Source organism: Sander lucioperca, chromosome 8 (genome assembly GCF_008315115.2).
Source record: "Sander lucioperca isolate FBNREF2018 chromosome 8, SLUC_FBN_1.2, whole genome shotgun sequence".
Taxonomy (NCBI): domain Eukaryota; kingdom Metazoa; phylum Chordata; class Actinopteri; order Perciformes; family Percidae; genus Sander; species Sander lucioperca.
Window position 1 is genome coordinate 29,934,347 of NC_050180.1, and position 26,603 is coordinate 29,960,949.

At 39.9% G+C, this 26,603-nt stretch overlaps 1 protein-coding gene across 2 annotated transcripts in view; it reads left to right on the top strand.

Annotated features, from left to right (window-relative positions):
* Positions 1–25,393, top strand: part of kcnj5 (potassium inwardly rectifying channel subfamily J member 5) — a 30,661-nt gene extending 5,268 nt beyond the window's left edge. The window contains exons 1-4 of one of the 2 annotated variants that reach the window (XM_031290878.2): positions 2,397–2,509; positions 6,825–6,907; positions 9,154–10,027; positions 23,010–25,393. In XM_031290878.2, the coding sequence (XP_031146738.1) occupies positions 2,497–2,509; positions 6,825–6,907; positions 9,154–10,027; positions 23,010–23,395 (1,356 nt within the window). In that variant the 5' untranslated portion in view covers positions 2,397–2,496 and the 3' untranslated portion in view covers positions 23,396–25,393. Of the gene's footprint in view, positions 1–2,396; positions 2,510–6,824; positions 6,908–9,153; positions 10,028–23,009 lie in introns of those variants that run through there. The other variant, XM_031290879.2, reaches the window with a different exon arrangement.
* The last annotated feature ends 1,210 nt before the right edge of the window (positions 25,394–26,603 follow it).

Sequence of the window (26,603 nt, forward strand, 5' to 3'; positions counted from 1 at the left end):
GGCTGATCTGGATATTGTTTAGTTTTTATAAGATAAAATAAAAAACACTACAACCACAGTCTCTTTACAGTATTTGGCTAGTATAACAAATGCCCATGAATACGATTTGCTTACACTGATGGACAGACAAACTGGCAACTCAGCTAAATGCACACTGCACACCGATGCATGTGGTGCAAGGACAATTTAGCTTCACATGCAATGCAAATAGAGGACATTTGATATATGCAGACACAGAGCATTTGTGAAAAAGTGATGTTGCTTATGACAGTAGTGTCAATAAGATGTACTACACTTCATATGGAGGGATTTTTTTTTTACAGGTTTTGCATAATCATCTACGAAGCATGAGCATCCATCATCCAGGGGAAGCACATCCCCATACATTTGCAGCTCAATAACACCGAAAGAAGCGAGAAATACTGTGGGGTTAATAGGGCCTGTAAAGTGGCAATATGGATGTTTTTTATTTGACATGCTTCTTCTTGTAAAGATTGCTTTTTTTTAAAGAATAGATTATTGCTGAGCACTTTTTTGACACCAACTTGCTTCATATTTATACAGCTAAGACTTTAGGTCTAAGGTTTAAGGTTTAAGCTCATGACTAAAGCACACTTTGACACACCTAGCCAAAGATGGCACCGACCACAGGCTCTTCGGTGTTATGGTGTGCTCTGTTTTGTTTGTGATGTAAATTCAGTTTTCTGCTGCGACACCCTGAGCTCTTTCACCAGAGATTAATTCATGAACATCAGGGAAACAACACTATCAGACTTAGTTCCCACTTTTGTTACATCTTCCGTGGATTTATTGGACATTCTCGTCAAAGGTGTGCTCACTGTGGACCATACAGTGAAACGACGGAGGAAGAGAGGTAGACGTGCTGGCGTGCTTCACAGACACGTGTCAAGAAAATGCACTGTTACTCAGCTGCAAACTGGTCTGATGATTTTTAACATGCAGGGTCGTAATCTCATTTCATTCTGACTTGGTGGTGATGACTATAGAGAAGGAGGCTCCTTGAAGGGACAGGCACGGGGACACAGTGAAGCATGTCAGGAATTCCAATCAAGAACATTTGACCTTTGGCTCCTCTAGCATCCGGCATGCGCTGTCTTGCTCTGCAGCCACCCCCCCCTGCTCACGGCATCCCATCCTGTCATCCTCCCCTGCTGTCCTGTCCTAGTAAGGTAAGGCAGAGGATTAATGAACCATATGCAGTCGGATCAAGTTTGATACAGATGATTTGTATAGGTGGATTTGATTTATAAACAATTAACAGATTAGTTTGTTATAATATTATTACAAAATCATACATTTAATGCTGAGCACAAATCATTATACTCATCTCCACATACCAGTCTCATTCCATTTCGTTCTTTTGCTCAGCCATCATCACCCTCTAAGACAGAGCAGTGGCATAGGGAATCTGGGATCAAGCCTGACAGAAACGCCTGATAATAGGAAGAAAAAGGGTGTTGGGGAGCGTGCCCAGCTACCCAACCTCACACATCTCATGTCTCTCTCCCTCTGTCTTTTTCCATCACATCTCTCACTCTCCAGGCCAGTGTTGTTGAAGAGGGTGTTATTTGGCTCCGGTAGGTGTTGGGTTTTAATCCCATCCAAGCTCCACTCAGCACCAATGTGAATTTTTTATTTATTTTTGTATCAGCATCTTAGTGGAGTAGCAAGGCAGATCTGAAATGTTTTGAGTAGTGAGGCAGATCTGAAATGTGCAGCAACGAAATACAAAAACTGTACTTTTTATCTAAAAGGATGTGCAAAATATACTGTAAGAAGATGATTAAATGAGGGACAGCAAGAGTTGGTGTGTGTATGTGTGTGTGTGTGTGTGTGTGTGTGTGTGTGTGTGTGTGTGTGTGTGTGTGTGTGTGTGTGTGTGTGTGCGTGACAGAGAGAGAGAGAGGGAGGGAGAGGGGGAGAGAGAGAGAGAGAAAGAGAAAGAGAGAGATAGAGATATCATTAAGGAAATTGTTTCTCCAGTGTGAGTCGAACGTCTCGGTGCAGCAATGTCACTCCAGAGAAGGTCATCCATGAGAAGAACACAACTGGATACACTCAGCTCACTATCGGGCATAATGGGAAGATGGGAGGGAGGGATGGTATGAAGTTTTTGTGTGTGTGTGTGTGTGTGTGTGTGTGTGTGCGTGCGTGCGTGCGTGCGTGCATGCTTGCATGTGTATTTGCGAGGCCTGGAGCCAAACTAGCTGAGGACGTTTTTAGTCATTTGACCCGCTTGACCTTAAAGTGTCATAAGTGAGCAGAGATAGGGATGAAGCCATGTTATTTTATGGGCCAATCTTAACCCGGGACATAATCATGACAGGCCCAGTAACCATGACTCTGTCCTTTCACTCAAGGGGAGGAGTGACGGAGGGCAGAGAATCAAGGAAATAGAAAGTTCTAGTGCTTCCATGGCCAAAGAACAGAGGCAGCAGATAAACTGGAACGACTGTACCAGTGCATATCAATCGGATGCAGGGATTCGGTAAATATAGTTGCTGTTTCATTACTCTTAAAAACTCAGCTCTGCTGCAACCATTGTCTTTTTTCTTCTTTCTCTTTTTCTCTTCCCCTTTCTTTCCTTTTTGCCTATTTTTCTCTGTATCTCCCGTGTCAGCATTGTATTTGATGCATGGACCGACAAAAAACTGCAAGCTATGACCTCAAAATCTGTGGTTGAGTGCCCACCAATAGTCAAATTTGTATGGTAAACTGAGGGATACTGCTGAGTTTGCACAATCTTACTGCCATTTGTAACCCTGTCATGCTCAACGGCCGGGTTACAGCCCAAAAGAGTAACAGGAATATGTTCTGCTGATTTTTGTTATTCTTGCAAAGTTAACTATTTTGGAGATTGCAGCATTCTTAGAAGTTGTAAAACAAGCACGTCTGTGCAAATTTTACTTTAGACTACAAAACTAAATTGATTACCTCCATATAATGCTAATAAAAGTAATTCACAGAATGAAACTGTTTAGAATTATGTTGATCAAGTGAGAACTATAGTTCAGGTAATTAATCTGTTGCTGGGGCTTCATTGGAGCAGTAATTAGTATTGATAAAGACACTCTCTTGGCTCATCTGCAAGCCAGATTTTACCTTTCAGAACTGCACACAGAGCTGACAACACAAGTTTCTGAAGTTCGGAAAATGTAGAAAATTAAATCATGAAGCAAGTGCTATTCAGTTCAATACAGGCCCGAGGGGAAAATTATAGAGCTTGCCACAGGTTAGAAGGAAAAGGGCCGCATTTTGCTGTGCTCTGTGCAGATTACCGTTTACAGCGTGCAGCGTCAGCAAATAAGGAAAATATATGTCCTGAAGATATCCCTTAGGAAGCAAGTTCTCTGGTTTACTAGTACCCCTTGGCTTTAAGCACAACAGATGAGTGCTCTTGTTATCAGGACACAGACACAATTCAGCCAAAGCATCCTGTCACTCCCCCGGTAACAAGATAAATGCTTGTTACCCTCTTAAAGCACTAAGATAAAACACCCCGGCTGGTATCCATGTTCGAACACCTCTCATTTGGGCTTGTTGAGTCTGCTGCTGTAAACAGACAGCCTCGCTGAAAATACACAAAGGTCTGGAGTTCACAAATCTCCAGGGATCCATGTTTAATTCATGAGAACCTAAAATGAGTCAGAAAGCAAGACCTTGCAACGCCTTTAATGTATTCAGCAAGGTTTTTCAGAAGCTCAGGGTGTGTGTGTGTGTGTGTGTGTGTGTGTGTGTGTGTGTGTGTGTGTGTGTGTCTTTCCTCTGCTGTCCCTCTGTCTGTCTTTTCCCCTGCTCAGATGCCTGTCACGTCACTTTGCCCTTTGCTTTGGACCATCAATGTCAACACTACAGTCCTGTGTGGATCTGATTTGTGACGTGGTCCTCTCACTTCTCTGTGCTCGCCTTTGCATTCTCTCTCCTTGCTTGTCAGTGATCAAATAGAGTAACATAAAAGACAGATGACAAAGAAATGTCGGATGAGGTCAGGAACTGGCAGCAAGAGTAATTTACCCATATTCTTTTGCTTGATTGGTTACAAGGCCCTGTGTATTCCTTGTTCTTTTAGCAAACAACACCCAGGGGCTCTATAAGTTAATTGCCTCTTGTGGAGCTCCAAAGGTGTTGTAAGATTGGTGCTAAAATAAGGGCTTTATCTGAGGTTCCCCCCACACACTCACACCGCCACGCCCCTGTATAACTACAGCAATGTCTGTTATTAAATCACACATCATTCAGAATACATTGAAAGCGTTCCTTTTTCTCCTGTCACTTTAGACCTCACATAACAGATGTTTAAAAATACCTGTTTCGGCCCAAATCAGGATCAGAGAAATACTTTATAAAATTGTCAGCACTAGTTACCTAGTTGCTCCAGTGGAGCTAAAAATAACAACAAGGATAATATGTGCACTCATTTAATATTAGATTAAATATAAAGTACAATGGGTTGCTGGATTTTCTGTGACAATATTTATTTCTCTGTCTCCAGCTGATAAATATACAGGGTTATATGGCGCAGCGTGGAGCAGCGTTAGAGCAATGTGTTTGGTGTGTGTGTGTGTGTGTGTGTGTGTGTGTGTGTGTGCGCGCGCATGCGTGTGTGTACGTCTGTGTACATGTGTGTGTACGTGTGTGTGGGCACATTTCATCAAAGCAACTGACAATGCTGGAAATGACGAGACTGCTCTTTGGGAAACACTGCAGCTGAACCTGCATCATTGTACAGGCAATTTACCCAACAGTGGACTCTGGGTCATCTCCCATGTGATGTTTACAGCTAATCCTTTACTTAGGTCTTCCAGCATTGAGCATGATGTGCCTTTATAATCATATTCTATTATTTATTTATTTGTATACATATTGGGGACATACACATCAACTGTATTTATTTATTTTTTCTCTCATGGTAAATCTTAGCTGTATTGTACACTGGGGGGACAAGACTGCCAGATGGAACAAGCTTAATATTAATATATAGGTCCAGGTGCTGTATTAATGAACGCCCCCATAAGTTGTTTGTTCATGCAGCAATTACGACTCTTTTGTTTATAGTGGCGGCGTCCTCTGGCTGTAGTAATTATGATGGAAGCAAAGCAGCAGGAAGTAGCGGATTGAGGTGGTGGATGGGTCAAACCTAATATATCCATGGGTCAAACAAACACAGGAGACCGGGTTTGTGTCCCATTTGAAACTAAAAGTGAAAAGCAAGTTTTATTTAACTTTAAGGAACAAACAGAACTAGGTCACATTCTGCATCACGTGCCCAACCACAAGTGAAGTAACGTAACAAATGTACTGATTTCACCCCAAACCATAATCTTTTTCAAAATTGAAGTAGTTTTTGTGCCTAAACGTAACCAAACTGAGACCATTTAGCAATGTAAACAACATTTTTAAAAACACGACCGTTATCTTCTCTGATTTAGATATGAGTGGAAAATGCTTCTGTGCATCATCTTTCCTGCCAATGCCAGGGGCACTAATTTATGAAATGCTCCTATGGGTTGTATTAGAGGGTAGAAATAAACAACATGTATTGTATAGTTTGGAGGAGGATTTGTATTGCTCCATGGAGATGCTACTTTGTTGTACCACAGGCAACTTGTCACGTCCTCAGTCCCATTTGCGGTTAGCTTTAGGCAACAAAAGCACACGTCCTGTCTGTGAATGCTGGCACCAGATGAAATGTCAGGGGATCAAAGTGTTTAGAGATAATCATCTTAGGACCATGCATGTCAGCACAAAATTTTATTGGCAAGTTTTCTCTTATTACATCAATAAAAAAGGGAATTCTGGCAGGCTGATTTATGTGTTCTTTAGTGACACCACTGTCACTATTACTGTGGTGCTAGAATTGAACTGAACAAAGTTTCATTGATAGTAAAAGCATGAAAGTTGGATTAATGACATCTAGGAATGGTCATTTTTGATGGATGAAAGTAGAATATGTGAATATGGATAATATCCTTTATTAAAGTACTAGTTAGAATATAGTCATGATATGGTTTTTGAGAGAAACAGCATCACTTTTACAGACCTCCACATTATGAATGTAAGAAAGATGTCCTGTAGCCCCAGCTACCATTAATCTTCATATATAATTGCTTTGCATATGGTCATTCATAAAAAAAAAATTGCATTCTGGTTATTTTCATAATTGACTAAAAACAGAATATGTAAGCGAAAAAGTGGAATTTTATCAAGAGTATGCTTTCAAACAGCACAATTTGTCACTGAGCAGAGGCTTGAGAATTTTGCATTTCTTTTATTTTTTTAAATTAAAACTTTGCCTCTATTGTTGGATCAGCTTATAACAGCACCTGATATAAATCCAAACATCTTGCTCTGTTAAAGAAGATTTGGCCGTACAAACTGCTCTTTTTTTTTTTTTTTTTTCTGTGGGTTCTCATTACACCGGCTGGCAAATATTGACATATTGACAAATTGAATCAATTTACAGTAAATGACAGGTAGAAAATAATATGCCTGAGGGGTTGAGGGGTTGAGTTGCACTATACGTCAACACAACATTATTAGTGAAACATAATGTATGTACATTTTTGTAGAAGATGTGTAATGCACATAGCTGAGGGTTGAAAGGCCTAATCGATTAAGCTTGTATATGTGCTCTGAGGGCACTTTAGCTTTGACCGTTATTCTATGTTGTATCGGTTCATTTTAATGTTGGTGATCAATTAATTGAAGCTCATTGTACTGCTGCAAATGCCAACGGTATTTTGAAAAAAATATGTATGTTTTAAAGCCTAAATTTAAGTATCGTATTTCCTTATGTCTTACAGGTGTTGAGCTTCAGCTGAGGATGGCAGGAGATTCTCGAGTCCTCATGGACCACAACATGGAGATAGGAGTCACACCTGCACAGGTAAAATATCTGGTCAAACACTGTATTATATATGATATATTAATCACTACGGTCTCCCCACAGCAGGAAGAGACAGTGTGAGAGATGAGACGATGTGAGAGAGAGGCGGCATGGGGGCTCATGCATAGGATGAAAAAGAGATAGAGAAGAAGAGAGGAGAGAGATGGGAATGATTAGTAGTGAAAGAGTGATGCGTGCGAGAAAAGAAAATCAGACTGATGGCTTTCGAGAATGGGCGGAATGAGGAGGATAAAAAGGCTATTTGATAAACAGTAGAGATGCATACATACTGTATACATTAAATAAACAGTAACGATAATAGATAAAGCCCCACAAAGTGTAACCAAATCAGTTTCTTTAGTTCACATGGCTTAGTTTACTTGGCAGGGGAGACAAGGAAAATACACCCCATTCACTCCCAATGACGAATGCTGGAGTTGCACTAGTTATCTGTCCTGATTCCGCAGCTGATTGGAACTCATGCTGTATTCCCAAGCACAGCCAGAAAAGCTCAATAAGAGAAAACACCCACCACTTACTACTGCCACGCAGAGAGAAGTAATGAATTTGTTTATTGACCATCCCCCCACAGACTGTATTGACTACAAAGGCCAAAGGTTGGGCGGCACTGCTTGTGACAGGTTCATCTATCACTCAATTAGCCCCATCCCAAAGTGTAGAAATGAATGGGCCTTTTATTTTTGCTTCAAAACTGTGAAGTAGTGATTACCAATTTTTTTTAAACTAAAAAAACAACTCTGAACGTTAACTGATGTTGTCACAATGGAAAGTTTCATTCTGAGAAATGGCGGACTGTTTTTGTTCTGAATCTATATTTGATCCAATATCCCTAAGCACATTTGGTAATAAGGGAGCCCATTGACATTTAGTAAATGCATTGTCATCAAGCTACTAATTGCGATGCTGGTCAATAAATGTTGTCTTTCAATTCATCTTTGTCAAAAGGTTCCTTAAACAGGGATCACTTCAAATCAATATCTGAAAACACAATACTGCACATGCAGGCCTGCCCAAGCGTGCATGTACACAGGCCAGCAGGGAAACAGCACCTGACATCGCCAAGAAACCATCCTGAATAAAGCTGTCTGACAGATTATATTATCGAGGATCTGCAATCGAAGGCACTGCAAGGATATTGTAGCGCTTAGATTATGTCCTTTCCCGGCTGAACTATGAGGGTGATCGTCTTTGTGATAGAGAAGAAGAGCAGTCAGTGTAAATGCAAAAGGACTTAGTTTTTCTGGTGATGTGAGCATGACTCTAGAGAGAGATGGATCCCAGGTGTACTCTTAGAAGCGAGAGATTCAGAGGTCACTGGAGCTGTTTTCTTGCCTCGACACAATTTATTTCAATTATCAACTCAGATTGGAAAGGGTCAGTGTGCTGCCAAAATGTCCTTGCTCTGTTTGAAAGGTGCCTTGAAACATTGTCCTCCTGTATGTGTGCATCTCAATGTCTGTATGTACAGTATAAATGTGTCCAAAAAGAGGGACAAGCAACTGCCCCCCGCAGGACTACATTGCCAGGCTGTGTGGCAGTCATTGTTTTTCATACCTTACCTTTATATTCTAAAACATACAATATTAGAATCGGTTTCTAGATAAGTGCAATATGTGTGCCCAGGCCTATGCCACTTTTTTTGAGGATGCCATAAGGGTCTGTTGGGAAAGGATGGAGGATCTGTTCCTATCCAGGCCTGCCAATGTCCCATAGGGTGCGAGGGGAGGGAACACAGGGGACAGGGAGGGAGGCAGGGCACAGCTGTGGAGCCAGATCGCCTCGCTGGAGCTGGGCCAACATAGACAACCACCGGGGCGTCCTTGTGTTCTTGCTGTGTCCTTAGTCTGTCTTTCTCCCTGTATATGTGTGCATACACTGACACCTACAATGTTATTGTGGAGTAGTACAGAGAGCAGTGACTTTATAACAGCTCATAATTGTATTTGCCTCTTTCCCAGCAGCACAAAGCTTGTGTGGTTTTGCAAAGGCTAAAAGAAAATGTCATTAAGAAGATCAACTCCTACATCCTCCAGTACAAACTCAGTATAGCTTTAAAGAAAATAGAAATGAAAAAGAAATCAAAGTGGCCACCGTAAAGTACACCCATGTGGTGAAAACCTTAAATTGCTACTGTTCTCTCCCTCTTTTTTCTGTCTTTGCTTGTTGGCTTTCTTTTCACTCGCCTTTCCCTCACTTTGCTTCTCTCTCTCTTTATCTTCCTCAAGGTGAAGAAGCTTCCTAAACACTTGCGGGAGGCTCAGATCTCGACAGAGCGAACCCACTTGATTTCTGACCCGGTGAAGAAGCCACGTCAGCGATACGTGCAGAAAGACGGAAAGTGCAACGTTCATCACGGAAACGTGCAAGAGACCTACCGATACCTCAGTGACTTGTTCACTACGCTGGTGGACCTACGCTGGCGTCTTAGTCTCTTCATTTTCACCTTGGTCTATATAGTCAACTGGCTTTTCTTTGGCTTTCTCTGGTGGCTGATAGCGCTCATCCGTGGGGATCTGGTGCATGCTGATGAGGAGGGCTGGACCCCCTGTGTGGAGAACCTCAACAGTTTTGTCTCAGCCTTCCTCTTCTCCATTGAAACAGAGACCACCATTGGGTACGGTTATCGTGTAATTACAGAAAAATGCCCTGAGGGTATCATACTGCTTTTGGTGCAGGCCATCTTGGGTTCCATTGTTAACGCCATGATGGTGGGCTGCATGTTTGTCAAGATCTCACAGCCAAAGAACCGCGCCGAGACCCTCATGTTCTCGCACAATGCTGTCATATCGGTGCGAGACAACAAGATGTGCCTGATGTTTCGAGTGGGGGACCTGAGGAACTCTCACATCGTAGAGGCATCGATCAGAGCGAAGCTGATCCGCTCGCAGCAGACCAAGGAGGGGGAGTTCATCCCGCTCAACCAGACTGATATCAACATCGGCTTTGACACGGGAGATGACCGGCTGTTCCTGGTGTCCCCGCTGATCATCTCTCACGAGATCAACCATAAGAGCCCCTTCTGGGAGATGACAATGGCGCAAATCGAGAAGGAAGAGTTCGAGATCGTGGTTATCCTTGAGGGCATGGTGGAGGCCACAGGTATGAAGCAGCGGGGGGATGATAAAGGGAAGGGGTAAAGAGAGGGAGAAAAGTGGAATGGGAGGACATATGGATGATTGGTAGATGGATAGAGAGAGACGATTGATGAAATGTTGGTTGCAGGAAGTGAGCTGGGAAGGATGGGAAGATGGACAAATGGATGGAAAGAGAGAAGAGGCTCACATGGAAACATGAATTGCTTAAAAGAGAGGAGGGGCAAGATTGAGTACCTGTAAGTGCTGCAGGTTGCAAGAGATACTATTGGAATGGATGGAAAGACAGTTACTAAACTAATCATATAATACACTCTAAGTGAGACATAAATTATATTTTTGCATTTCACTTCAAAGTTAGTACACGTTTTAATGTGGATTTTATTATTTCATTGATTTCATAATAGCCGACAAAAGTTTTTGGGGAAGGTGGTAATTTCATTAATCTTAAAAACTGCAGTTTTGTCTTCATTAACATATAAATTCTACATATTTTAAAGTACCTGTTACTTCAACTGAGGCAGACAAAAGCTGATCACACCACAACAGAATTTCAAATGTTTCTCTCTACTCACTGCAGCTCGCATTTACACTGTTGCTACTTCAAGGATATGTCTTTGATATAGTTTACTTCAAAATGAATGAAGTGTAGCTACCCACTCTGCTGGTCTATGTTTTGAGTACGGGCCAAGCAGCCCTAAAAATTGCTCCAGGCTGGTTATATTTAGGAGGCATGACCATGTGTTTCTGGAAAGTTCCACAACACTCCTATTTCCTGACATGAGACTGTATTCAAGGCTGTAAGAGGTAGCAATCAAACATCACAAAGAGATAACAGCAGATTGTGACGTCCATCTGTCCACGTCCATATTTTCAAAAAGTCTCAATATATGATGTTCAAAGCTAATGTTTTGTCATTTTTGAAAAACATTGTGTTGAACATCAATCTCCTTCTCATTCATGTTGTGAAGAATAAGAAACCTGTACAGTATGATGCACCACAGCCAGCTGTTAATATGCTATTGTAATGTGTTTTCAGTGGAGTATTGGCTAAATCACGTATTGTTTATATGCCTAATCTGCATTGTTAATTGGCCTTTGTTCCAAGACTAATTACAATCCACTCATTTTAAATACAATGCATTATACATGTTACTAATTTACTTTATCATCGTACTTTGCATCAGTAAATGAGACACACTGGTTGATTAGGAGTGTTTAGTCTTGTGCACACAATTGTCTTTATAAAAACTCGTAAAACCACCAAGCTTCTTATTATTTGATTTTCTTTTCTTTCTGCAAAGCACTAGTCATTATGTTTAATGCTCACGCTGCTGGATACTTGACTCAGGCATTAAATCACCTTTCGCTTCACCGGCAGAGACCATCGCATCATGCAGGGGCTATGTCGTCACCGTCCTTGACCGCTAGGCAATGGACCAATCTTACCATCTAGTAGCCCTCCCCCTACTTCCTTCCCCTGTTAACCTTAATGAGACTTGTTTAACATGCCACAGAGTGCAAGCTGGGGAATTAAAGGACAGCTCAATTACAGTATTTTTAACCCTTTTTCATAACTTTGCATCATAACATTTCTGTTCAAATTTTGCATCAGCTTTAACTAATACTTGTACAATACAGTCTTGCAGTTGACACATGGTAAAGTCAGGATGGTAATAACAAAAAGCCAAGACCCCAAGCTGTTAGGGTTTAATTAAAGCCTGTAAAAAGTACTTCTCATTTATAATAATCATATCTTTTTAATTGAGGTATAGAGGTCATAAGGTCACCAAAAAGGTCACACACACTCACACCACACACACACACACACACACACACACACACACACACACACACACACACACTTCCGCATCACTTTAAAAGTGATGAATATGCTGTCAATGTAGGTATGTATCAATAAAAGGTTGGCCAATGCTGAAAAAAATATTATTTGTATCTGAAAACATATACATATTCTAAAATCTCCAGGAGTAATGCCAGGGGAAAGAGATTATTTTTTTTTTAAGTTGGAGAAACACTGATGGTTTATATTAAGTAAGTAATTATCTCATAAACTCAATCAAATTGAGAAAGATTAAACTCAGCATATGATGATGTCCATGAAATGCACAGGCTTTATATAACCGAGAGTTAATACTCATACTTGGATGCTATCAGAGTTTGGAAGTGACAGTTGAGTGGGTGGTAAAAGGCCTTAATTTTCTCTTTAACGACCATCACTTGTTTTCTCCGATGACATCTAGCCTGTGGTTTTAAGCATAATTGTGAGTCAGGCTCTGGAAATCACTAGCAGCATTTGTTTCTCAGGCACTCCAACAGCATTTGGGATTAAAACTAAAACAAGATGATGACTTACTAAAGAACATTCTGCCCTCCTACTAGATGACACAGCTTAATTGCACTAATGAAAATATATAAAACAGAAACAACATACAATACACTCAGTTGCATTCTCCCAGTTAATGAATGCAGAGCAGTTACAAAATGTCACACTATAAAAGTATGCATAATGTTTTAATATATCATATTTATAATCTGGATCATAAAACTAGTTGTAAAAGTATCAAAATCAACCTAACCTCACAAGCCAGGGCTCAAAATACCACGTGCATACACTGTTATCCCGAATTAGTTGACTTCACTAGAAATTTGCGTGTTTAAGTTAACACAAGGTGAAACTTACCAGGTCAAATTGTATTAACACAGAGCAGTAAGTTGATGCAGTAGTAAATATATCATTTGTAAATATAAATAAAAAAAAAATTGGACTCATGTTGTCTAAAATAAGCATGTTAAGTTAAAGCTTTAGTGCGTAACTTTGTTAAATTAATAAATGTCCGTTACATTCAAGCCATTACCAAATGAGTTGATACAAAGGTAATTAAGACTATCAGCTCCACAAAACTCTCTCTGTATTTCTCAGTATGGCTGTTCGCTTTCACACACATATAATCAAGTGAATGTAATTACCTCTTCCGAAGAGTCCATCATGTTTTTTTAATCCTCCGTGTCCTCCTTGGCTACTAGCAACTGCGTCATCATTACTTAGAATTCCTCATGAGGGAGACAGAAACTAGTATGCACTATAGCTTTAAACATGCAAAGAAACAACAAATTACAAAGATTACACTTATCACTACTAAATAAAACATTTGTTCATATGAATATTATTTTACCTTTATGACAGTATGATCTTGATAATGATGTATTTCATATACTTGGTCAAAAAAGAAAAAGAACACACACAATGTTTTAATTTGCAATGGTGTTTAACTGTGTGGACACTTATTCTCAAGATTACTGCTTTCCAATTTACACACATATCAGTGAACATGTACAGACCCCATCAGTCCCCACCTGGGTCTCGGTCATGGTGCAACAATAAATGTAGATAAACATGAACACTATATCAATCATACAAAACTAAAACCCAGATAGCATAAATGTACACCCAAAACATTATTAGAACATTATTAAAACTCACTTTAACTAGGACAGAAACCGTTCAGAACATAGATTTTTTTCCCATGAGCCTTTGCGTGTTCAAACGACCCCACCCCTCCCATAGAGAAACTTAACATTCTTAGTTATCTCTGCTTAATATGATCTGTGCACTGCATACGTAAAGGTCTAATGTGTAGGAATTTGTCCCATCTAGCGTTGAGATCATATATCGCTATCAACTCTCTTGCGCGACACAGTTCAAAGTATGTATTACTGCTACGGTAGCATTCACGCTTCAAAAAAAAAAATATCCTTTTTCTTTTGCTGGGCAAAGAAGAAGACTCCTGTTTATGAAGGTAAATATGGTGCAAAAAGGGAGAGCTTGTAGAATACAATGTGAGAACTTGCAGAACAAAAAATCTGAACTTGTATGTTAAAATTTGCACTTGTAAAAATAAAATTTGCACTTGTAAAAAATATTCACACACATGTGATCTGAATTTGAAGTCATACAAAAAAAAAAACATGAGAGCTTGTAAAAAAAATCTGAACTTGTAAGTTGAAATTTGCACTTGTAGAAAATGTTCACACACCTGTATTCTGAATGTGAAGTTACAGAAAAAATATTCACAAATGTGTAGATTGATATTTACATGAACACAATGACAGCTGCAAACTTATAATGCAACATTTACTCGTATACTTTTTTTTTTACTCTGGTTCATTTTCCATCACAACCACAACTCAGTGATTACAACCTCTCGAATCTGTCACTGCAACTTCACATATGTGCTCTCTCGCATCACAAAGTGGCGAATCTGCGCACCTCGACATTCACAACACTCTTGACGATACATTTGGTGCAAAACTAATTTGTACCTGTGGACTTAGGCTGTGGAGCTCTGAGCTAACAGAACGGGAAAATCAGGGTTTCTATCGCCAGATGAGGGACAACTCTGTCTGGCTTATTTATGTAGCATGGAAACTTGGTGGACTAGCATGCTAGCGTTAGCTAACTAGCAGCCAGCCCGCTTCTAAATAAATACCTTTTAATTATCTAAACACTTTTTAACAGTCAAACTAAAACACTGGCGGTGAGCTCCAGGGCCTGCAGCCGCAGACGGACCGTCATCAGTGGGGATCGACCAGCGTAGCAACACTGCTTTTGCCAGAAAGCATCGCTGCCGACCTCGACCTGCAGTCGGAGCTCCAGCGGGACACGGAGAGCCCCACATCCGGTAGCAGCGGCCCGTCCCCCGGCCATGACCAGAGCTTGCTTTGCTGATGTTGTGCATCCCTGCTAAGAATTGCACCCGCTTGGGCAGAAACAATAATTTCTGCAGAATTCATTGCTGCCGAAAATTGCATCTAGGTAGCAAGGAAATGCTACTACAGAGTCTGATAAAATGATCAGATGATGTCTCTAAACCTTCTAAAATCCTAATCATTAATGATGAACATGACAAAGAGATTTACTATTGCCTAGTTTTTAAACAGTACTTTGCCTTACAAAATCATTATTTTCCCTAGTGGATGCAATTCTCGGCAGGGATGCGAAACTTGGCACCTGTTACCCACTGATGACGGTCCGTCTGCGGCTGCAGGCCGTGGAGCTCACCGCCAGTGTTTTAGTTTGACTGTTAAAAATGTTTAGACAATTAAAAGGTATTTATTTAGAAGCGGGCTGGCTGCTAGTTAGCTAACGCTAGCATGCTATTCCACCAAGTTTCCATGCTACATAAATAAGCCAGACAGAGTTGTCCCTCATCTGGCGATAGAAACCCTGATTTTCCCATAGACTGTATATAAGAAGGCTTTTCCCGTTCTGTTAGCTCAGAGCTCCACAGCCTAAGTCCACAGGTACAAATTAGTTTTGCACCAAATGTATCGTCAAGAGTGTTGTGAAAGTCGAGGTGCGCAGATTCGCCACTTTGTGATGCGAGAGAGCACATATGTGAAGTTGCAGTGACAGATTCGAGAGGTTGTAATCACTGAGTTGTGGTTGTGATGGAAAATGAACCAGAGTAAAAAAAAAAGTATACGAGTAAATGTTGCATTATAAGTTTGCAGCTGTCATTGTTTTCATGTAAATATCAATCTACACATTTGTGAATATTTTTTCTGTAACTTCACATTCAGAATACAGGTGTGTGAACATTTTCTACAAGTGCAAATTTCAACTTACAAGTTCAGATTTTTTTTACAAACTCTCATGTTTTTTTTCTTTGTATGACTTCAAATTCAGATCACATGTGTGTGAATATTTTTTACAAGTGCAAATTTTATTTTTACAAGTGCAAATTTTATTTTTACAAGTGCAAATTTTATTTTTACAAGTGCAAATTTTAACATACAAGTTCAGATTTTTTGTTCTGCAAGTTCTCACATTGTATTCTACAAGCTCTCCCTTTTTGCACCATATTTACCTTCATACCTGTTCCTGAAATTTGGATTTTGAATATGTGTGGTCCTCCATGTTTCCTTTTTCAAACTTGCCGGGGCCGGGAAGCAACGATACCCATTAGCAGCATTAGCAGCACCTGTGAGTTTATCATATGACAGCGAAAACGTGAAAGGCAGAGCAGTATGTCATGTATGTCCCTTACCGGCTAATGTATTTCAAGATGGCACATGAATATGGAGCGTCTACCCCAGTTCATGCGAATGCAAATGTAAAATTTCAAGCCAAAAGGAATACTTGGAATTGATGGTGGTGGTAAATATTCATGAAAAAGGACAAGTTTGTGAACGGGCAACACAGATGTTGATAATGAACAACTAAACACGTTACACACTGGACCTTTAAGCTGATTATTTCAAACAACTAATGTAATTTAGTAATCAATATGTTTTTAACAAAACATGAAAGAATATATAATATATATAAAGTAGTGACCACTAAAATTTTGAATTACAACTAAATATGGATTTACAGTGTATGCACAGTAGTGCACATTCAATTTGAACTGTGCACGTGATTCTTAGCTCTACAGTGCACATACTGTTGACATATTAGGTTTGCTGAAAAGCAAAATGTAATTATGCTCAACATGTTTTGCCTTCCTTTTTCAACTTATGAAATTAAAGGAACAAATGTGATCCTGAATATGACCATGATAAATTTTAAGACATTTTACTGTGCAGGTTTGTAGAAAATTCAGTGGAGTTTGTTTAATTTACATTATAACATTCATAATTTTCTCATATTTGAACTGTCTATCATTCTTAACAAACTTTTTTAAATAAAAGGTGATTATGCTGCAGTTTATTGTAAATTTCTGGTACCTTTTCGGCTATGTTGGAGGCCCAGTCATGTTGCCGACAACAAACCTTGTTTTCATTATTGAAGTGTCTCTGATGGTAGCATGTTTATGGCTGTTTTGTCTCTTGTTTGCTATACAGTAAATTATTTATATAAAATAGCACCTGCTCTATGGCATCATGCCAGATTAATATGAAAATATTGGGGATAAAATGTCAGATGCACAGATACACTGCTGATGATCTGTTACCGATATATTTTTCTTTTTTAATGTTATTTAAAATATGAACACACTGTTATTGATGCAAAGCAATCACAACCAGGCCCAGTCCATGTCATTCAGTTAAGTCTTCACTTCCACGTGCAGTTCAGTTTAGTTCGTTGCACATTAGAATGGCTGTTTTTGCATTTTCAGTAGGAAAGGTTAATGATAATACCTCGTATCTAGTAATTTTTTTGGTACCACCTCGGTCGAGAATCCAAGCGAGCTGAGCAGATACTAAAAGATGGAGTAAAAACCCTGCAGACCACAGATTGGTCAGAGAGGATCATCACTAGCGCAACATGGGACGGTCAAAAGCGACCACAATTTTAGTTTTTCAGTCAACCCATATTTTTAAATAAAATGGCAGCATGCAAAACTATGGCGTAGACTACGCACACTATGCCATACAATAGTTCCAGTCGAGTCTACATCCACTTCCGGGATTTCTCCCGAAATTCCGCCAGATGACGCTCTTTTCAGCCGGATGTCCGTTACCTTCCGCTTTCTTTGTGTTGGAATTTTAAACTCTGGTCGATTTATGAGGACTATGGTTAACTGCTCCTCAGATCTCTGCAGGGTCAATCCAGACAGCTAGCTAGACTATCTGTCCAATCAGTTGGGTTTGCTGTTGCACGACTAAAATAACCTTTGAACGTACACAGCTCTGTGGAGGAAGGTCTGGCAAAGCAAGACTAGTTCCAGTCTAACATGCTACACCTTCTGGCAAGGAAAGTAAAAGCAGCAGCAGCTTGGAACTGGAAATGTAGGCCTGCTCATGTGCATCTTCTAAAGGCAATACTAGCTTCTGCAATTTTGACAATTCCAAGCAATGCGTGTTACGGCTGTATTGGTAGCTGCTGTTTGTATGTTGATGTAAGGTTTCATAATTTACAAATGAAGCCTGCAAAGCGTATAAGCCTTGTTAAGATTCACACATTTTCAGCCGCATAATGACTTCTTTAGTGTCACTGTGTTCTTTATCCTCATAGAATTTCCTTGTAGTTGGAGTAGGAGGGTTGTTCCTAACCAGAATTCCTTTTTTTCACAGAAAAAAAAAATTCAGCAGCTTGGTTTCAGGTATACCTGAAGTTGCCATGTACAATTGCGTGCCAATTCTTAGCAGCACAGATCATGTGACTGTATACAGAAAGCCTTGAGCCACAAAACATAAGGGCATACTATAGTCCAAAAAAAAAAAAAAAAAAAAAAACGAGCATGCGCACAAGACCTTGTCATACTACAAAGTATCATTAGCTTTCCTATTTAACTGAGGTCCTGATATGTTCTCTCAAATTACTGTCAAGTTTCTGAATATTTATTTTTATTTTGGCATAAACCACATTTCTTATCTAGAACAAATGAACAGCAATGTGTTATAGGTCAGGTGTGTTCTAATACAAAACAGTCCAAAATGGTTTTGTTTCTTTCACAGCAGACAGAAATTAGATTTGACGTATAGGTTTGTCATTGCCTGGAGATTGTCAAGCTATACACAGCAGAGATTGGGGAGTGGCGATGAAAACGTTTGCCTGGATGCTTGGGTGGAGGTCATCAGCCTCATAGTCTATGTCGACAACGTTTCATTTTTCGATTGTTCAGATGCCACCGCAAATTCTGTCAGATGTCCCTTATTTTGGCCGGATGTCCCTCACCTTCTGCTTTCTTTGTGTTGGCATTGTACTCCGGTCGATTTATGAGGACTATCATGGTTAACTGCTCCTCAGATCTCTGCAGGGTAAATCCAGACAGCTAGCTAGACTATCTGTCCAATCAGAGTTTTCTGTTGCACGACTAAAACAACCTTTGAACGAACACATGTTCCAAAACAAGTTCCTTCCCGAGGCTATTTTGCAGCTCCTTCAAGCGCTTAGCACCGCCCAAGACAATTGTGATTGATTTAAAGAAACGCCAATAAACCAGAGCACATTTTTCTCCCATCACCAAATGCTGTGTGGACTAGCCAGACCTTCCACCGCAGCGCTGTGGAGGAGGGTCTGGAAATGTGAGACTATCAGCTTCATAAAGTGTTACATGAAAAACAGCAGTAGTTACACCTGGAATGACGCTTTGACATTCTGACGTATCAACATGAGTAAAGCAAGGTGTAACTAATAACACTAACTTTTCCATTTTACTGTGCCAGTGAGCCAGCATGCACAATACCAAAACCCTGAAACTGACACCTAAATGGAAAGCAGCCATTATTAAAGTTATTAAATACAACTGTGTTTGACAAGTAAAAATGTCTGTAGTGTGAAAGGTGTGTTGGTTACAGAGTGGTGACCTCATTGTGTCCTCTTCTTTACTCAAGCTTCATTTATATTCAAAGAACATGCTGGTGTTTTGCATGCTTTATCCTGTTTATTACATTTGAGTTGAGTGTTCTGGCTGCACTGATTGCTAGGTGACACTAAGCCGTGTGTGTGTGTGTGTTTGCATGCTGTGGATATCCCCAGCCACAGCTTTTGCAATGCAATAAGCTACCAAACTCACACCCATTGTATGCTAAATGTTTGATGCTAATGAGTTTAGTTGAGTTAAGTTGAAGATGTGTAAATTTGAAACCTGAGTGTCAGCTGCCAAACGGTGCATTGACAAGCTGCATTTTCAGAAAATGAAAGCTATGAAATTGTACTCACACAGTTGTGAAAAAAAAGTGAATTCTGTAACCTCTTTTATCACAATGGCTGCTGCTCATCTGCCAACTGTCAAATCTTGAAGCACATGAACACATCACAGTACAAGTCTCCTTCGCAGCCCGCACCCTGCAGCACACTTTTTCTACCAAATGTATAAAACATAACAACAGGTATTTTTTACAAAAGAGGAAATAGTGTGTTTGTGTGTGGTAGACTTTTTTGTATTTGTGAATGCTCTAATCCCTTAGGAAGTAACTACGATCTAAATGTATTTTCATAATCACACAATCAACACAATAATGTAGCAATGCATCAGCAAAACATTGTAGCAGTGAAGAGTCTTAGTTATCCTGTCATATAGCATTGACAAGTATTATGAACTCACATTACAACTAGATGTCTTTAATTGTTAATAGGACAAGATACTAATAGATCTTCACAACATGAGTTTATGTATTTTGACTCCAAAGTATTAGCTAAACTAAGAATTTAAAACTAACACATCAAACAATATGACAACACCCTTAAAATACACTATAGAAAATCATTTTCATAGGGACTGGAAGACACTATTTAGTCTTTGATGATCCAGTCACAGAAATAACAAATATTTCACAAGTTAAATGTGGAATCTAGGCCACTCATATCCAGAGGGAAAGCTGAAGAAAGCTAAAGTTCCTCTTACCGTGACAATAGACACCATATCAATTTGGCATCTACGTCTATTTTAGAGCACATGTTTGATGTTATTGGTAATGTTATGCATTTACAGAGAGACAGAACATTATGTAACTCAACAGCTAGGGAAGAAAAGAATCTATGTCGAGTCCAGTTTATGTCTTTCTCACCCCTGTAGGCTTGAAAGGTGGCAGTAAAAAGTTGTGGCATGGTTAGCCTCCAACCACTTTAATAGCTATAGGCCTAATTAGCTAAACACGATACACCTGTCACAAGCAGTGAGTGAGAAATGGAAAATAATTATCAAATGTTTCTTTAGGGACTGTTAGTTTTTTATTAAAGGGGCTACCAGAGGAGTTTTGGATTCTTCAGTCAAAATAGACTTGACCCTCCCTTCACCAGCAACAAATTTTTCTATGAACCTCCAAAATGATTGGGAAAAGAGACATGACCCTGCCCAACAATTTATTGATGCCTTCTGTACGGGTTTACACTTGGCAAAGATGTACAGATAGCCACTGTTTTTGAACAACAATGAGTTACACAAGTTAACCTCTGCTTTCTCATATCACACTCCACTATTATGGTGGCCATTTCAGTAGATTTACTCACTAACATTGTTGTGGAAACACAATAAGCATGGAAACTAACTGCACACTTCCTGTATTACTGCATTACTTCAAATACTAAGTTACTCCTCTAGTAAACTAGTATTCACATGAAATAAAACAATAAAACATTGAGACCATTCAACAAAGCACACTGGGTAATAACCCATATTGACAGATGGCCCACCCAATCAGAAATCCAAAGTTAAAGCAACATTAGAGAACTTTTCCCGCTTTGGTCCCCCTACAGGTTGTCTCATTGGAACTACAGCTCGTGCTACGGTCCCCGTACAGGTTGTCTCATTGGAACTACAACTGGAAACTTTATACATTGTTTGTCTGCTATTTCATTACTAAATTTACTTCTGAGACTTTTTTTATGCGAGAAATCAACTATGTAGAGCTCAAATATGGACCGTTTTATGAAAATTGATGGCTATTGTAAATTTGGTCCGACTGTGTTGGAGTTCAGAAGTTCCACAGTCTGACGTGACAGCCGGCGGGTGCCTGCCGGGGTCGCTGGCTTGCCGCCCGGCCTGTCCACCTTCACAGACCCCGCTGTGAGCTGGCTGGAGCTCTCTCAGGAGACATGTGGACAAGATCTGTTTATTTCCCTTATCGTTGGTTTAAATAACTCAACACACATATCCATTATAAGATTAACTGGAACCTGTGGTTTTTCGAAGTTATAATGCCACAAGAGATTGCGGGCGTAACAAGCTCGCTGACTGGCGGAGCAGGCAGAGGAGAGGGAGAGCGTCTGACAGGGCAGAAAGATACCCTTCACCCTTTTGTAAATAAATTATAACATGTAGATCTGTCAGTCTTCCTCTATCATAGGCACCTATTTATGTTTGCCTCCGTGGGTGCTCATGGGCGCACGCCCTTTAAAAAAAAAGTAGTCGTGTTGCTGTCATGTTGCGATTTTTGTTGGGTCAGACCCATCTGCTACCGATGGGGGGCCGAGAATGAGATCTACATGGAAAAGTATGCACCAAACAAGCCACTTTGACATTTTTCTGTTTTCATGAATACAAAAGTTGGGTGACCCTCCCCCCTAGACTAAAAAACGTTGGGTGACCCTCCCCTCAACAAAGAATAAAAAGACATGACCCTCCCCTATTTTCCTCCAGTGGTCCATTACATAAATACCAAATGGTTCCTTAAGAATCTAAAAAGTTTGAAAGTAGTTTCTAGGTAGGGGTGGGCCAATGTCATATGATGGTTTTTTTCAGGCAGATTCACAATTCACAATCTTTTCATGGTTCTTTTTTTATGTTGGTTTATGACTGTTTTGCAAGTTACTGAACAGTACAACCAAACAGATTTTTCTTTTTAGGTAAAAAAAAACAAAAAAAACACACACACAAATTCCATTCACAAATGTACCACTTTAAAGTTTCTTTAAACATTTATTGATTACTTTTCCATCATTGATGTTATAAGTTACATCTGTGATGCTGCTACTATATTTCAAAAATGTGTGACACCTACAAACCAATGCGTTTCCAAAAATAGACATGTGCAATGTGTCCAGATTCATATCGGACACTACCGACACATTTAATGAGTAACAATTAAAAATTTACAGTAAAGCTGTGCTTTAAGCATTGACTCTAACTTTGACACAGTCTTTCTCTCTTTCTATTTCCCAAAGCAGATGCAGGACTGGGCTATGTCTTTTTTCTGACTTGCTTATTGACAAAAAGACACCTCAGAAATTAAATAATGACACTTTGTTACCGTTGTGTGTGAGTTGAACGTTTATTTTATTAGCCAAAAAGCTCATATTTTCTAAACAAATTGAACCTTTCTGTTTAGAGCAGTGGCATTTCCAACATGATTGCTTTCACAAACACAGTGGATGTTTAGAGGATTCACTTAGCAGATCTAAGTCCTTTCTGTGTACAATGCGTGAATAACTTACTGATCTCTGTCTCTCTTTTTCCACACACCTCTTTCCGTGTGTGTGTGTGTGTGTGTGTGTGTGTGTGTGTGTGTGTGTGTGTGTGTGTGTGTGTGTTTGTGTGTTTACCTGTCCACTCTGATTGTGCGTGTGCATGTGGATACAGGGATGACATGTCAGGCTCGAAGTTCCTACCTGGACACAGAGGTGCTTTGGGGCTACCGCTTTACACCGGTTCTCTCCCTGGAGAAAGGCTTCTATGAGGTAGACTACAACAACTTCCACGATGTCTACGAAACCAACACCCCCACCTGCAGTGCCAAGGAGCTAGCAGCTAAGCTTCGGGAGGGGCCACTATTGCCTCAGCTTTCGCTCCGCAGCCCTGAGCCCAAAATGCATACTTTTGACCCCCTAAACCGCATGTCAGAACGGGACCCACTCAGCCCGGATGAGGACAAGGAGGAGAGAGATTCAGGGGGTGACAGAGGAGAGACCAATGGCTCAGCTGCTGCTTTGGAGGATCCGCCGCTTGCTGATGGACTGCCTGGCTAATGTGACTAATGGCCACATCAGCTAAAATCCCAGGACAGAGACTGGACAGGAGGACAGGACAATAATGCTTAATTTAGTCAATGGCCAGGTTGTTCCTTTGCAGTGCTTGGAGATAGAAGACATCCATCTCCAGCCCCCGACTCATGCAATACTCCTCCACTAGAGTGTCAATTTATAGTTTTGATTGTTTTTTTTAGACATGTAAGTAACATACACAGACACACACGTACAGTATATATATATATATATATCTACACTTAAAGGTTGGTGGTTCAGATTTTCTTTTTACGACCGTAACAACCACTTACTGCTGTAACAGCTCAAGTTGTATAATGTAAACTTGAGCTGAAACTGGTAGCCATGACGGAGTACCATGGGCTTATTATGGATGCACCAATATTCTCATTTTAGAGTGTGTTGTTTCAGCTAAATTCGAACAGAGTATCAGTCTCATAACTCAGCTAATGTGTCTGACAGCAGCTTCTGAGTGATAATGGAACTTTGTTATTGATGATTTTGAAAAGTTGTGGGGGATTATTATTTCCTTTCTCTGTCAGTGTTGTTATTACTCTGTGTCAGAAACCCAATTTACCCAGGAGGAAATGTATAGGGCTTCTAGTTTGCATAGGCAAGAGAAAACGTAGGAAATTTTTCTATAAAAGGCAACGTGTACTGGCAACCACTATCTAAATTTGTTTTCTTACAGTAGTTCACAACTTCCTCATGGTTGTACTGTCGTATATATTTTCATTGTTCGTCTTATTGTCTCCCTAACATACTGGGAGCCTTGACCCAAAAGAAACCAGCTAGTACCTAATTTTATACTCATTTTCAGGGTTGGAAATTAACAATAAGAAATAGGCAAATGCTGGTAAAAAGCTGTATATGCTACTAACTGACTATTTTGAAAACGACTTGACTGTTGATTTAATTTCCCTTCCCGCTGCAGCAACTAAAACATTAATTCCAAGCCCCTTTCTTGGTAGGTAAAGCACAATTTCCCATGAGGTGACTCCACACTGATCTGACCTCTCTGCTACTGGCTGATGCATGTCAGCCCTAGTTACAGTAAAAGTAGATTCAAATATTTATATGAAACATCACTGCTCAACTGCTATTTGAAATGTTCTTGATTTTTACACACCACACATGAAAATGTCAAATGCTCCACAAGCAAAATTAAATACTCAGTGGTTCCTTTTTATGTTTGTTTTGTTTTTGTTTTAAATATTTAAAAGATATCCAACCCTGGTGTTTTTCAGCTACATAAAAGTTGAGTCTACTGAAGATAGGAGCAGGTTTTCTGTCTAATCTGACTCTAATCTAAGTTAGTATCTGGCCATCGCATTACCTGCAGTATTTGCCTTCTTTGTAATTATTTCCTCTGAACTTTTCACCTTTAGCGTTCACCTCATGAATGGAAGTCTTCTTTGTCCACACACACTTGGTTCAATCTGCACATTGGCCTTATTCCACAAACCACCCCTGAGTCTATTGCTTGATATAGTTTATAGCCCTTGTGATGCTGTTTAGGAAGCCGACACATGTCCTGTGACGGTCATAGCCTACAGTATTCTTTGACTTTTCTTTAAAAGGAGACATGTCAGAGCTTGAATGCATGAATCAACCCCTATGCGTCCCATTTCTGAGTTTGTTTAAATACAGTAAGAAATACAGGGTATTTTCTAGGCATGCAAATTATGAGATTTCTACAATATATTATCAGATAATGTATTAATATTCAATTATCATTTGTTAAAAGAAAAATTCCTGATAGTTTAAAATCTTCAACTTCCCAATTCAATGTTAAATCGCTTTGTTTTTAACAGACGGTTCTCCAATCAATGTGTTATTTTCACTGTGGCATTTTAGCATCTTACTATGTATTCCATTTGCTAAACGATCGTTTGTCATTAGCGAGAGATCGTCTTTCATTGCTGGAATGTCATCTGTTGTCTGTGTGTTCTCATGGGAATAAACATAATATGGCCGAAAGAACAACATGTTCCTGTTAGATAATGTGTGCATGCATGAGCGATTGCATGAGTGTGTGACTGTGTAATTATTTTGCACATAACTTTGCAACTGAGGATTGGAGAGATACCTTAATTAACCAAGGTTGATACTGCACTCTATCAGCTGTAGTGTGACAAAATGACAGATGTATGGCCATGGCTCTCGGTAAAACAACTGTGTGTGACACACACGTTACTGAAAACTGGATTAGTCATGTATCAAACGATGAAAAGCAGACTTAAGCAACCTTTGATTATCAGCACAGAACAATCTTGTCTTGTACTGAAGCTTGAGGCAAAAACTACTTCATGCATGCTAGGGGAACAAATAGGAGGGATACATCAAGAACTTTGTTGCCCCTTTTCCGTGTCTAAATTTGAATTCATTAATTCAAATTATACAGCAGCAAAGTGTGGGTACATCTCAGTATTCACCCAAACCCTCCCTGTGCTAAACCCTGATATCTACCAATAGTTGTCCAAGCCTGAGTTTTTTGTGATTGTTGCGGGCAAAAATCCTTGATTATGCGGCACGTTTTCTTAAAAAATGTGATGGAATATGCGGGATATTTATGCAATTTTATGTGATGAAATTGCGGGAACCTGCAAAAATTGCGGGAACTTGCAAAAACTGCGGTTTCATCATGGCTTCATCGCGGGGTTTGCAGCTTTTCGATGATGTTCACGTTGCGTAATTATGTCACTTCATAACATTCCCATGGCAACAGGGGAAAATGGCTGCTCTTGTGTGAAGTAAACGCAAAATCTTTCAACTTTCTGCTAAGATATATGTGACTTTTTTGCAACAAAAATGCGGGGATCATGAAATAATGCAAGCCCCGCATATTTTGCGCGGAAATCTGCAAAAGAATGTGGCGAAAGTGCGGCGTATTTGAAAGAATGTGGCCCCCGCATAAATATTCAGACTTTGGCTGATTATGCATTGAAATATGCGATCTCATAATCACGTTTTTCTGGAGGGACTGTATAAATGCTTAAAACCAATGGTTTCTCATGGATTAACATGATTGTGGCTGCTGGAGTCCTCAGGATCATAGCAGCATCCCTGAGTCAGCTTTGTGTGTTTGGAGACTGCAATTACACAGGCACATGTACATACACACAGGAAGACACAATCACAGAAAACAGCCGGCACACTGATTAAGAAGGCCACCACAGTTATTAACTAGCAA